The sequence below is a fragment of the Lithobates pipiens genome, unplaced genomic scaffold (assembly GCF_037356315.1).
Source record: "Lithobates pipiens isolate NorthernLeopardFrog02 unplaced genomic scaffold, aLitPip1_a1.2 Scaffold_18, whole genome shotgun sequence".
Taxonomy (NCBI): Eukaryota; Metazoa; Chordata; class Amphibia; order Anura; family Ranidae; genus Lithobates; species Lithobates pipiens.
The window spans coordinates 491,450,001-491,464,534 of NW_027507758.1; the positions used below are offsets into that span (position 1 = coordinate 491,450,001).

The 14,534-nt window shown below is 40.2% G+C and overlaps 1 protein-coding gene across 1 annotated transcript in view; it reads left to right on the forward strand.

Annotated features, from left to right (window-relative positions):
• Positions 1–14,534, forward strand: part of UBXN7 (UBX domain protein 7) — a 34,285-nt gene that overhangs the window by 11,561 nt on the left and 8,190 nt on the right. The window contains 6 exon segments of the mRNA XM_077485160.1: positions 61–111; positions 113–208; positions 5,938–6,028; positions 6,109–6,236; positions 13,193–13,628; positions 13,989–14,068. Of these exon segments, the coding sequence (XP_077341286.1) occupies positions 61–111; positions 113–208; positions 5,938–6,028; positions 6,109–6,236; positions 13,193–13,628; positions 13,989–14,068 (882 nt within the window).

A 14,534-nucleotide genomic window follows, 5' to 3' on the forward strand; every position in this document is an offset into this window, starting at 1 on the left:
GGATAATGTTGCATATTTATAATGCTTATTTGCCATTATGTTTTTGTTTCTAACCCACAGGCTAAAGAATGTGGACAGCTAAAGAACAAATGGCTGATGATTAACATACAGAAATGTGCAGGACTTTGCCTGCCAGTGCCTGAATCGGGATATATGGAGTAATGACTCTGTAAAGTCTATAATACGGGAACATTTCATCTTCTGGCAGGTAGATGATCTTCCACGGTTAATATATATATATATATAATTTTTTTTCCCTGTTCAATTGTTTTTGAGTTTCAAATGAATGTGCAACCAAGTCCATATTTTTATGAGTTCCATTTTATTCTCAAACATTTTACAGTGTTAGACCAATGGCAGAAGTATAGTTATCAGACCAGAATAAAATATGTTGCAGTAAACAGAGAATGAAATTCAAGTTCTGAGGTTATATGTGATGCTATCACATTTCATAAGTATTCGTTAACCCCTATGGAAGGCGGCATACCTTGGGAACTTCATCCTCATTATACAGAACCTCATGTCTAAGAGAACATGACCAGCATGTGTAGTATATGGAATGGCCAGAAAGAAAAGGACAAAGCATATAATGGCTATCAGACAGGAAGGAAAAAGATAAAATTAGAAAAATCGATTCCGCTTCATACATTATTATTGAATTGGTTATAGAAATGGTTCAAGCCTTGAGTACATCCTTGGGGCAGCTACCAGTCCCATCTCTAGACATTGGCGGCTAGCCCTATCCATCTCAAGTGGTCCTAGATTCATAAAAATCTCTTATGTTTGTCCACTAGGACAGTGGTTCTCAACCTACAGTCTTCAAGTACTCACAACGGGCCCATGTTTTGGGAACTTCCCTTAGATAAAATAGCTCTGATCAATACCATGTCATTGATATGGATTTAAAGCAGCTGTGAAAAGTAAAGGAAACCTGAAAACATGGCCCCTTGGGGTACTTGAGGACTGAGATTGAGAACCACTGCACTAGGAGACAATGCTTGTCAGTCCTTTTTATAAATTGTAAACTCGGTCATATATATATATATATATATATATATATATATAATGTTTTTTTTTTTTTTGCAATACCAGACAGGCTGATACTCGTCTGCGCTGTGCAATAGAATTGCACAGAGCAGCCCCAAACCTCCTCTTAGATCCCTGCCGGTGCTTCTGGCTCCACTTCTTCTCAGTATGCGTAGGAAGCCTCTTCCTATCAAGGCACACCTGCGGACTCGATCTCCTGTATCCATAAACACAAACTGTGCAGCTCGGCCTCACCTCTGCTCCCTTGTGACAGGATTTGACTGACTGCATAGCCTGTGAGACTGGGAAGTGAGAGGAGAGAGCCGCTGCGGACAGGCACAGAGCTGAGGACTCGGGTAAGCATAAGGGGAGGGGGGGTGAGGGGACAATACATTGCCTAAACATTTTGCATTAAGGTAAAAAAATGTTTAAGGCTTAGAATCCCTTTATTGTCTATTGTATGTAACTGTAATCCGAGAATTGTCTAGGCAAGTAGAGCAAGGTAACAGTCTGCAACTTAGGGACCCATAGATTATGCTATTTCTTTTCCTTCCACCAGGGGTGGAAGGAAAGAAAATTGCTTGACCATGTTAATGGGAGAATTCCTCCCTCTGCACTATTGTGTTCTGCTGGCGGGGAGCCTTCCCTGGCAGCAGAACACAATGATTAGTGTTGCCGGCTATAGCCGGGAGCACTAATCATTCAGGAAAAACCCAACAGGCTGGTTGTAAACAAGTCGTTCGATAGACCAGGGTTACCCATACGTGGAGCAAAATTTGTCCCTGCTGAACCGGATGAATTTAGCTGTGGACAGTCAATTTTTTTTTATTTTTTTTATTCACCATCAAGTTGAAGTGAAAGCTTTATTTATCAGTAAAAATTTTCTGTCATGGGTGGGAATTGAACAGGCTTTTTTGTACCATCCACCACATTCACTGCCATTGCTTAATTTTAACACGCATGCCCTGGGTTGGCCCACTTAATTACAGCTTCTGACTTCAAATACTTTGTGACAGTCTGCAGGTACAGTGCCTTGCGAAAGTATTCGGCCCCCTTGAACTTTTCAACCTTTTGCCACATTTCAGGCTTCAAACATAAAGATATAAAATTTTAATTTTTTGTGAAGAATCACCAACAAGTGGGACACAATTGTGAAGTGGAACGAAATCTATTGGATAATTTTAACTTTTTCAGCGAATAAAAAACTGAAAAGTGGTGCGTGCAAAATTATTCGGCCCCTTTACTTTCAGTGCAGCAAACTCACTCCAGAAGTTCAGCGAGGATTTCTGAATGATCCAATGTTGTCCTAAATGACTGATGGTGATAAATAGAATCCACCTGTGTGTAATCAAGTCTCTGTATAAATGCACCTGGTCTGTGATAGTCTCAGGGTTCTGTTGAAAGCGCAGAGAGCATCATGAAGACCAAGGAACACACCAGGCAGGTCCGTAATACTGTTGTGGAGAAGTTTAAAGCCGGATTTGGATACAAAAAGATTTCCCAAGCATTAAATATCCCAAGGAGCACTGTGCAAGCCATCATTTTGAAATGGAAGGAGTATCAGACCACTGCAAATCTACCAAGACCTGGCCGTCCCTCTAAACTTTCAGCTCAGACAAGGAGAAGACTGATCAGAGATGCAGCCAAGAGGCCCATGATCACTCTGGATGAACTGCAGAGAACTACAGCTGAGGTGGGAGAGTCTGTCCATAGGAAAACAATCAGTCGTACACTGCACAAATCTGGCCTTTATGGAAGAGTGGCAAGAAAAAAGCCATTTCTCAAAGATATCCATAAAAAGTCTCGTCTAAAGTTTGCCACAAGCCACCTGGGAGACACACCAAACATGTGGAAGAAGGTGCTCTGGTCAGATGAAACCAAAATCAAACTTTTTGCCCACAATGCAAAACGATATGTTTGGCGTAAAAGCAACACAGCTCATCACCCTCAACACACCATCCCCACTGTCAAACATGGTGGTGGCAGCATCATGGTTTGGGCCTGCTTTTCTTCAACAGGGACAGGGAAGATGGTTAAAATTGAGGGGAAGATGGATGCAGCCAAATACAGGACCATTCTGGATGAAAACCTGTTGGAGTCTGCAAAAGACCTGAAACTGGGACGGAGATTTATCTTCCAACAAGACAATGATCCCAAACATATAGCAAAATCTACAAAGGAATGGTTCACAAATAAACGTAGGTCAAAGTCCAGGCCTGGATCCAATCGAGAATCTGTGGAAAGAGCTGAAAACTGCGGTTCACAAACACTCTCCATCCAACCTCACTGAGCTCGAGCTGTTTTGCAAGGAAGAATGGGCAAGAATTTCAGTCTCTCGATGTGCAAAACTGATAGATACATACCCCAAGCGACTTGTAGCTGTAATCGCAGCAAAAGGTGGCTCTACAAAGTATTAACGCAAGGGGGCCGAATAATTTTGCACGCCCCACTTTTCATTTTTTTATTGGTTAAAAACATTTCAAAAATACAATAGATTTCGTTCCACTTCACAATTGTGTCCCACTTGTTGGTGATTCTTCACAAAAAATAAAAATTTTATATCTTTATGTTTGAAGCCTGAAATGTGGCAAAAGGTTGAAAAGTTCAAGGGGGCCGAATACTTTCGCAAGGCACTGTATATGAATTTCTCCTCAGTCCTGGGCCCCTTCAAACTCTTTGCTTAACCACTTCCCACCTGGCCAATGTACATATACGGCTGGGTGGGAGCTTTCTACTTCTGAGAGGATGTTCAGGAACGCCCTTCAGAAGGAGGGGGATCGCGCGTGCCCGCGCAGCGGCGCGATCCCGATGTGCTCGTGTCACCCGGACACGGCGCATCTCGGATCGGCAGGAGGGCTCTATGATTGGTCCTCCTGATCACATTATGGCCGCGTCCAATCACGGCTGTCATGTGATGTAAACAAACAGCCGGTTGCTAGGCAATCTGCTCTCCTCTCCTCACACAGAAGTCATCGCTGAGGAGAGGAGAGGAGAGCAGATCGCTGCAGCTGGCTGGTGATCAGTGAGTATGAGCTGTTTTTATAGCTTTTTACTAACTGATCACCAGTCTAGTATAAACCTACAGTGTAAACACACGTCACCACAATACACATGTCACCACACATGTCCCCAAATAAAAAAAACACATGTCCCCCACATATGTCCCACTAAAATCATATGTTCCAATGATTATCTGCACACATATGTACGTGATCACCTGCACACATATGTACATGATCGTTTGCGTACATATGTCCGTGATCACACAAACCAATTGTTATACACTTAACGGATTTTTTTTTACCAAAAACATGTAGCAGAATACATTTTGGCTTAAATTTATGACAAAATTTGATTTGATTGGATTTCTTTTAAAATCGAAAAAAGAAAATATTGTTTTTTTTCCAAATTTCCGCTTTTTTTTGCGCTTATATCACAAAAAATAAAAAACGGAGTAGTGAATAAATACGACCAAAATAAAGCTCTATTTGTGCGAACAAAATGATAAAAATTTCATTTGGGTACAGTGTAGCATGACCGCGCAATTGTCATTGAAAGTGCGAGAGTGATGAAAGCTGAAAATTGGGCTGGGAAGGAAGGCCCTGTATTGAAGTGGTTAAACCCAGATTTTGAACCAGAAATGTCAGCAAACATTTTAAAGAATTGTTGGCATTACACCCAACCTGTATCTAGCTATTTTTTTTCAAGAGCTACATTTTTCCGTGAAAGATCCACCCTGACTGGATACACTCCACAAATAAACCTGTAGACCTGTTCTCCACTCTCCCAGAGATATACGTTCTCCAGACCACTTTCTTCACTGAAATAATTTTGCTTTCAGACTGCTCGGCAAAGACACCTAATTTCTGACCCATGTACTTTTGTGTATTTCACACTTTTGCCGAACGCAGGACCTGCCTGTTGGGACTGGGAGAATGATTTATCTTCTAGCTTAAAGCTGAACTCCAGTTTTTTTTTACATAGTTTGTTTGGGCCAAACTGTCCAAATTAACTATGTCCCTTACTACCATATGAGGCCACTGTATGAACTGTGTGTAGCCTCAGCTACATAGGGCATACTGCACTGTGTTCCTTGTGTGAAATGAGACTTCGTCTCCTACATGGAACACAGTAGAGGCTTTTTGAGTGGTGCTAAGCCATTCATGGAAAGCAATGTGTTCTAGTAATATATACAAAGCTTTCTCTAATTGGCTGAGTCAGTGGTTTTGACATCATCAGCTCGTCTGTCTGACTCCAGCTCCTATGATCTAAGGATTGATTCAAGTTCATATAGTAGAGACTGAAATGCTTCCATGGACCATAGAACACTGTGAATGGGTTGGAGGAATATGTACAGAGCCACCAATGTGCTTTCAATAATTGCGTGGCTATATAATATTTCTGGCAGTCTGGTATAGCCAATCTCCCATCTAAGGTGGGGCACTTGCTCCTTCAAATTTTCTTGTCACTGCGGTTGAAAATGAATGTAGATGTGACCTGTTAATGATCAGAAAAATAAATTAACTTAGAACATTCTTTCGCAAAGAATTTTCATTTTAAATTCAACAAATCTATGGCTAGCCTGAGTGATGGCCAAGATAGATAGTTGTGGTGTCTCTGATGTGATGAAAAAAGTGTCATCGTTTATTGACATACTACTAGCTGTTTCTGTTGCTGAAACAAAAGGGATTCCTAAGTATTCCAGTTTTCAGTGTAAGAAAAGGAAAACTGTCACCTATTTTGATTGCTGTGGACCACTCAATCCATTTTATTTTTTTTCCAGTTTTACTAGCTGTTGTACTATAACTGTTGGTGACCACACTTTAACACTGTCGTAACTGCTGGTTCATAAGTTTTTTGTTTTATATTTTCTGGTGTTTGGTGACAATGTCCCATGCTTTAATTGCACAGGTATATCATGATAGTGAAGAAGGACAGAGGTACATTCAATTCTACAAGTTATCTGATTTCCCATATGTTTCCATTCTTGACCCTCGCACAGGTGAGTGTGATTTGGGAGCCCATTTTGCTCTCTGATTGGTTCCTCCATGAACTCACTGACTGCCATTTTACTGTAAATAGGTCAGAAGATGGTTGAGTGGCAGAAATTAGATGTGAGTTCCTTCTTGGAGCAAATTACTGGATTCTTAGGGGAACATGGCCAGCTTGATGGTCTTTCCAGCAGTCCACCTAAGAAGCGACCACGTTCTGTAAGTAGGAAGACATTATACCTTTTTATATGTTATTTTCATATACAGTTTGTAGGTAAATTCTATTTATGCTGTATGTCCTAAAACCAAATCAGTTTTTATTTTTTTATTTTATTAAAGTATAACTATAAAGGCAAAAACTTTTTTTTTTTTTTTTTTTGGGTAGATTGGAGCAGGATTAGAACACCTGTCGGGTTTTTATTGCTGTCTGTGCTCTTGTTGTCAAGATTCACCCTCTCTTTGTCCTGGTGACTGTTATCACCCAAAGTGAAAGTTACTGTTATCACAAACGTTTGAGCTACTAGAAGATGAACAGAGGGTAAATATCCCAAGGGGGAAACTAGTTCCCCCTCCCACTCCAAATGGCATGAAGGGCAAAACAAAAAAAACTGGGTTATATTACCTTCCCTTACTTTATCCAAAAATATAAAAAATGGTTTTGGTCTGTGGTCTACATTAAGACCAAACTATTTGTTCAATGTGACATAACCAGTTTACCAAAGGCTGTGGAGAATTAAATGTTGGTTGCATTCTTTTTAAAATGCAAAAATATAAAACACAATAAAAACATGTTTTTTTTTGTAAAATATAAAAGATGATGATGCATTGAGTAAATGGATACCTAACGGGACGCTTTTATGTGCTTGTAGAATGGTGACAAACTAAAATTATCCATAGGCAACCATTTAAAATAAAATTGTGAAAACAATTCATAAGTAGGTGAATGTCCATATATTGGTGAATGATGTGCTCCAATTTATAAAGGGAGATCATGCCCCAAACTCGAAGTGCGCCACAATCCCTGCTGTGTCCCCACTCACTGAATGGAATGGACCCCCCCCCCCCAGCTTTTCAGTCTAGGGGATGTTGAAGGCTTTGAGTGTTGGCCAAGGATGGCTATTCACATCAGGATACCAGGGAGATCTTTAATGCTCATGACAAGTGTTTATCATAGTGCCCAAAACAACAAAAGGAATGGTACTATAGTGAAGTACTGCTTGGTAAAGGTATTTATTGTGCAGATAAAAAAGGTACTTACAAAATGTAGGTTAAAACAGGCATGGGTTTAGCAAAGCATTGCAACAAGAAACACCGCCGCTGGCGTGCATTCCACCAAAAACCGGAAGTGACTAATTTTTAAATTGTGTCTATTTAAAAGCCTTTACAGGTTACCAGGTTAGAGTTAAACAGGAGGCCTGGAGCTAAAATTATTACTCCCACGCTAAAATTCTCAGTGGTACCTCACATATGTAGTGTGATCGCTGTTTACACCTTTGCATTTGCTTGTGAACAGGGGGGGGGCAGAAGGCGGAAGCATTTTAAACTAAAATAATAAAAAAAGAGAATTTTAAACTTTACCTTTTTGTTTTTTCCACTATCAAAATAGCTGAACTATATTCTTTGTGATAGCATTGGCAGTGACAGTTACTCTTTACTGCGAGCTTTGGTGTCTATTAGACCCTAATCTATTAGACTCTGCACGCCAAAGCAGCTGATCAAACTTAGATTGGTTTGATCGGCTGCTCATTTTTGCATAAGACCGAATCCACAAGTGACAAAATACTTGTCACTTCTGGTTTCAAACACCAGTGAGACATGGGGAATGGACATTGGTCAACTGGTGTGGCTGCCCACAGTGCCCCTCGGCTCCCCGGTGGGACGGGAGAGCTTGAAAATGCTTCCGCTACTTGTTAGATGGTTACATAGTAGGTGAGGTTGAAAAAAGACACAAGCCCATCAAGTCCAACCTGTGTGTAATTATACGTCAGTATTACATTGTATATCCCTGTATGTTGTGGTCGCTCAGGTGCTTATCTAATAGTTTCAAAAAACGATTGATGCTCCCTGCTGAGACCACTGCCTGTGGAAGAGAATTCCACATCCTTGTCGGTCTTACAGTAAAGAACCCTCTACATAGTTTAAGGTTAAACCTCTTTTCTTCAAATTTCAATTAGTGTGGTTCTCTTGCTCGTATGGCCCCAGATGGGTGGAATTAGAGAAGTCACAGATCCCTGGGAATGATCTGGTAGATCTTATTTCATCCTGTAAACTCCTCCCACAGGTACATGCAAATCTGTCAATCACTATGGTGGCCACCTCACAAATATGGAAAATGTTTTCATCTCTAGAATTCTCAGATCAGAAATTGAAACCTTATACCATTTACAATTTTGTGTATTCCATTATTAATTCCAGACCTAAACATAACACACTGGGCGGCCAGAGGTATCAAAACAACAACAGATTTAATGGTGGGGCCGACACCTAAAATGTTTGAAGCACTGCAAATAGAATATGGCCTTGAAGATAACGACCATTACAGATATCTTCAAATAGCCCACTTTCTTAAAAAAAAAAACTCCCTACCTCGACACATTACCTTGGCAAGCAGTAATTTACCTTACAAACCACCAAACCAATATCAAGGGAATCTCCCTGTTCTAATGTCTTTTGCACTCTAAGACAAATTTTGAAAAATCTACTAATATCAAGGCATGGGAGCGGGAACTTGGTGCAAGGTACCCTGAAATACAATGGGAAAAAGCCCTGCAAAATACCTTTAATGCAACCAAAAGTGCTAACCTTTGGGAAGTAACTCATAAAATATTGTTGAGGTGGTACTTGACTCCATATAGAATTTCTAAATTCAACCCACAAAATTCCCCCTATGCTGGAGGGAATGTTACGGAATCAGTATGTTGCACCATGTCCAGTGGAACTGCCCAACCCTACACTCATTATGTTCAAAAATATTTAACTTGATCTCTCAACTTACTGGATCGCAAACTACCCCTAACGCAGCTATGGCAATATTATCCTTGGGTATAGAACAGATTTCTCCACAAACTAGAACCATAGTCACACATATCATCCTCAGCACTAGATTAGTGATATTACGTCACTGGATGGAAGTAACTCCGCCCTCACTTAAGGAAGTTCAAGAGACAACACCCATGCTACATATGAATTGTTGTTTGCAGCAACCCAGGGTAATTATCAAAAGATGAGAACAAAATGGTCTAGCTGGATTACATGGTATACATCTCACTTTTACGGTTCTTATGAGCATACTAATTTCTTAGTTCACTAGTTATTGAAATAGTTTATTGGAATACCAAGGTTATAGAGGTACAAATTTGCTCTCTGTTCCTCCTTTGTTATGTTATATTTGCAAATGATGGAGATGTTACACAACAACTTATCTATGTAAAACGCTGTACATCGTAAAGTTTATTCGATTTCATTTTGTTGTAAGAACCCGACTTCTACCAATAAAAGTAATTGAAGGTAAAAAATGTAATTAGTGGCCACGTGTCTTGTTAATCACTTCGCATCCAGGCCAATTCTGACACTTCGCTCCTACATGTAAAAAGGAGGTCTAGGGCTAGAATTATTGCCCTCACTCTACCGATCTCGGCGACACCTCACATGTGTTTTGAACACAGTTTTCATATGTGAGCGGCACTTGCATATGCTTTCGTGTCTGCGTGCGAGCACACGAGGCCATGGGCGCTTTAAAAATGTTTTTTTTTTTTATTGTTAATTTTACAAAAAAGGAATGTGTACTCTTTACAGTGAGATGTGGGGTCAGTAAGACCCCACATCTCACAACTAAGCTGGGAAGCCTGAAATAAAAAAAAAGATCACTGCTTCCCAGCCGAGGCGGCGCCATTTTTCTGAACATAGAGGCCGGGTGTGACATCATAACATCGCGCCCGGCCTCTGATGATCATAGAGACTCTGGTGACCATCTGGTCCGCCGGAAATCTCTATGATCAACATCCGGGGCTTGCAGATCCTCTGTCCAACTCGCCAATTGCTGCGGTGAGTCGTTAGAAGCACCGGAGGGCGGCAGGAGGGGGGGGATGTCCCCTTTCGCCGCCCGTAAGAACGATTAAGCGGCGGAACAGCCACTATGATCATTCTTGTGGTGTAGAGAATCGCCGGCTGAAAATGCCGATATCTGAATGTCTGTAGCATCATGCATCATTCAGATATAACCCCACAAAGCTGAGGACGTCATATGACGGCCTGCGGATGCCAATTAAACTCCCTTCTGCGAAAAAGTTTTATCCCTATTGTAGGGTCACCAATATGGTATTTATAAATGTAAATCATATCCCCCCCCTGAAGCTTCTCTTCTCCAGAGAGAATAAGATCAGTGCTTGAAACCAACACTGGCTTAAAAGAATGCAGCTGCAGCCGTGATCCTAATATCACCACCACTTCCCCAGGACGTATACAGTGCCTTGAAAAAGTATTCATACCCCTTGAAATGTTATAAATTTTGTCATTTTACAACCAAAAAACAAAATGTATTTTATTGGGATTTTATGTGATAGACCAACACAAATTGGCACATAATTGTGAAGTGGATGGTAAATTATAAATGGTTTTCGAAGTGTTTTACAAATATCTGAAAAATGTGGTGTGCATTTGTATTCAGCCCCCCCAAGTCAATACTTTGTAGGACCGCCTTTTACTGCAATTACAGCTGCAAGTCTTTTTTTGGTATATCTCTACCAGCTTTGCACGTATAGAGAGTTAAATGTTTGCCCGTTCTTTGCAAAATTGCTCAAGTTCTGTCAGATTGGATGGAGAACGTCTGGTAACAGCAATTTTCAACTCTTGCCACTGATTCTCAATTGTATTTAGGTCTGAACCTTGACTGGGCCATTCTAACACATGAATATGCTTGGATACAAACCATTCCATTGTAGGTTTGGCTGTATGTTTAGGGTCATTGTTCTGCTGGAAGGTGAACCTCCGCCCCAGTCTCAAGTCTTTTGCAGACTAACAGGTTTTCTTCTAAGATTGCTCTGTATTTGGCTCCATCCATCTTCCCATCAACTCTGACCAAATTCCCTGTCCTTGCTGAGGAAAAGCATCCCCACAACATGATGCTGCCACCACCATGTTTCACGGTGGGGATAGTGTATTCAGGATTATGTGCAATGTTAGTTTTCCAGCCTCACATATCATTTTGCTTTTAGGCCAAAAAGTTCAAGTTTGGTCTCATCTGACCTGAGCACTTTATACATATTTGCTATATCCCCCACATGGCTTCTCGCAAACTGGAAGACTTATGGCTTTCAACAATGGCTTTCATCTTGCCACTCTTCCATATAGGCCAGATTTGTGGAGTGCACGACTAATAGTTGTCCTGTAGACAGATTCTCCCACTTGAGCTGGGGATCTCTGCAGCTCCTCCGAGGTTACCATTTGCCTCTTGGCTGCTTCTCTGATTAATGCCCTCCCTGCCGGTCTGTCAGTTTAGGTGGACGGGCATGTTTTGGTAGGTTTGCACTTGTTCCATACTCTGCCTAGTTTTGGAATTATAGATTTAACAGTGCTCTGTGAGATGTTCAAAGCTTGGGATATTTTTTTTTATAACCTAACTCTGCTTTAAACTTCTCCACAACTTCATCCCTGACCTGTCTGGTGTGTTCCTTGGCCTTCATGATGCTGTTTGTTCACTAAGGTTCTCTAACAAACCTCTAAGGGCTTCTCAGAACAGCTCTATTTATAATGAGTTTAAACTCTCTATTTACTAATTAGGTGACTTCTGAATGCAATTGCTTCCACTATATTTTGTTTAGGGGTATCAGATTAAAGGGGGCTGAATACAAAAGCACACACACTGTTCAGATATTTCTTTGTAAAAAAAAAAAAGTGAAAACAGTTTTTATCATCTTCCTTCCACTTCACAATTTTGTGCCACTTTGTGTTAGTCTATCACCTAAAATAAATTTTACGTTCTTGGTTGTAACACGACAAAATGTGGAAAGTTTGAAGGTACTGTACGTGCATACAACGGTCATGAAGTGGTTATGTAAATAATTTTTTTACATCTATGGATAAATTCAATAGAGGTCAGCTAATGTAGTGTTTTGTGTCCTGGAAATCTCTATGGGAATGCTGACCAGCATCTCAATAAACAGGTCTCTGTTTATGCCAAGGTTGCTTCTTGCCACTTTTCACTCAATATAGAATATAAACATTTTTATTGAAATTACAAATGGACACACCATGATATAATGAGCACCACATCCCAGTTAAACTAATGGAACCACAAAACCAGCAAAAGGAGGGACTTTAGAGGTGCTCAAACACACATAGAACAAAAAGGTGTGTGTAATCTCAAGAAAATGTTTTATTGATCCAAAGATGAATATAATAGAGGGGTTTTTGGGACTTTGAATGAGATGCATGATAACATGCATCTCCACCCCTAATCAAGTACATAAAGAAAGGGACTTTAAATGAGGTGTGTATATTTTAGCTAATCGAAGGAGTCGAAAAGTGAAAAACGTGAACAAGTATTTATTTGCCATGATTGAGTAGGTACATAGCAGACAATACATGCAATAGTGGCACATAATATAACAAATCATCATGATTTGACTCTTTCTTTATGTACAAAGATGAATATAAGATTTTATATGTTTTTCATCTATGGATCTATAAAGTTTTTGTAATTTTTATCTTGAGATTACTCCTTTTTGTTCTTGTCTTTGTGTTTGTGCACCTCTAAAGTCCCTCCTTATCCTGGTTTTGTGGTTCAATTTTATTGAAATTGTTCACTTTTTTTGTGCAAATCTGATGTCACTAGTACTTGCTGCTTATGCAATGAGATTTTTCAGAACTTTGAATTCTACATCCACAACCCCTGTAAAAAAAAGCAGAGCAATCTGCTGGTACCAGTTGTCTTCATTGGACCTAAAGAGTGGTCAGATAGGAGGATGGAGCCATTTTGATTGGGGACGGCATTTGTACATCTACGAGATGTGGCCGCAGTAACTGGGTGAGGGGTAACAGATGTGTCTAGGCTAAGTACTGTAAAGCTGATACATGGTTTCAGCATCACACTAAAGTCCTGCAGTTATGAAGATTTTATTTTATGTAGAATTATCTTCTATGACTTAATTTATCTGATGTACGTTGATCCTTTTTAGGAGAGCCTCATAGATGCCAGTGAAGACAGCCAACTAGAAGCAGCAATACGTGCATCCCTACAGGAAACCCATTTTGACTCTACATCAACAAAGCAGACTTCTCAGTATGAGGAGGAGTCGGACCCTGAACTGTATTCTGGCAGTGAAGAATTCATCTCTGTATGTGGATCTGACCATGAAGATGAAGACGGGCCACCTGTGGAAACATTGCCAGAGCCAGAGACTTGCAGTAGTAAAGCTAAGAAGGCCACATCTAAAAACGCCAATCACAGAAGAGAGGAGCAGTCAGAGCCTTTGGAAGATGCCACAGTGGAAGCAGACTTTCCAAGCCAGCAAGCACACCTAGAAAAGCCTCTCAAATCTCCGACTGAATCTTGCTTAGAAGAGGATAGCAGGAATCCAGACCATGCAGAAGAAGATTGTGCTGATAATAATGGTGAGTACTGTACACTTCCTCTTGTCAAATCAGATTTCTTTCCAGGATCTTGTTGTGATGGACTGACATGTAATATGCTCAAGGAATTGTGCTGTTTACACTTGCTGTTTGGATTATGAACCTGCATCGAGTGTTTACGGATGGGCTACCTCAATGTTTCTAAGCCTGTTTTGTACTTTGGGTACTGTTGGAATTCAATTTCAGCTACTTGCTTCCCCTTTGTTGTGATAGTCTTAGGAAGACCCCTGTGACTGCTCTTAGGTTGTAGATTGTACTTCCTAGATTTAAGGATACCAAAATAAAAAGTGATCTTCTTTGTTCTGCCTAAATTTCAACTTTTCTTCATTTTGTTCTCATTAGGACCCAAAGCAAAGTTAATGTTAAGGTACCCTGATGGGAAAAGGGAACAGATTACATTACCAGAGAAGGCCAAATTAATGGTAAGTATAGTCCATTTGAAAGTACCTTTAAAACACGTGTCAGAAGTTAATACAAGTATTTTATTACAGTACAGAAAAATGAAATGTGCCAGTTTCCAAATATATATGGATCTAACTGTATATGTGTATATCTGTCTACACACACTCAATGGGGTTGATTTACTAAAACTGGAGAGTGCTAAATCTGCTGCAGCTCTGCATAGAAACCAGCTTTAAGTTTTTTTTTGTTTTTTTTTTTTTTTTATCAAAGCTTAATTGAACAAGCTAAACTTTTGAAGCTGCATCAGATTTTGTACTTTCCAATTTTAGTAAATCAACCCCACTGTGTCAGTTTAGTGGTTTTAGTTCTGTTTCATTGCTAGTGACTCCTACACTGGATTGAAGGATAAGTTCACCTTTTGGGACATGTTGCATATTCAACTCCCTCCCCGTATTCAGTGTGGAACATGTAATATTTTCCTGCTTG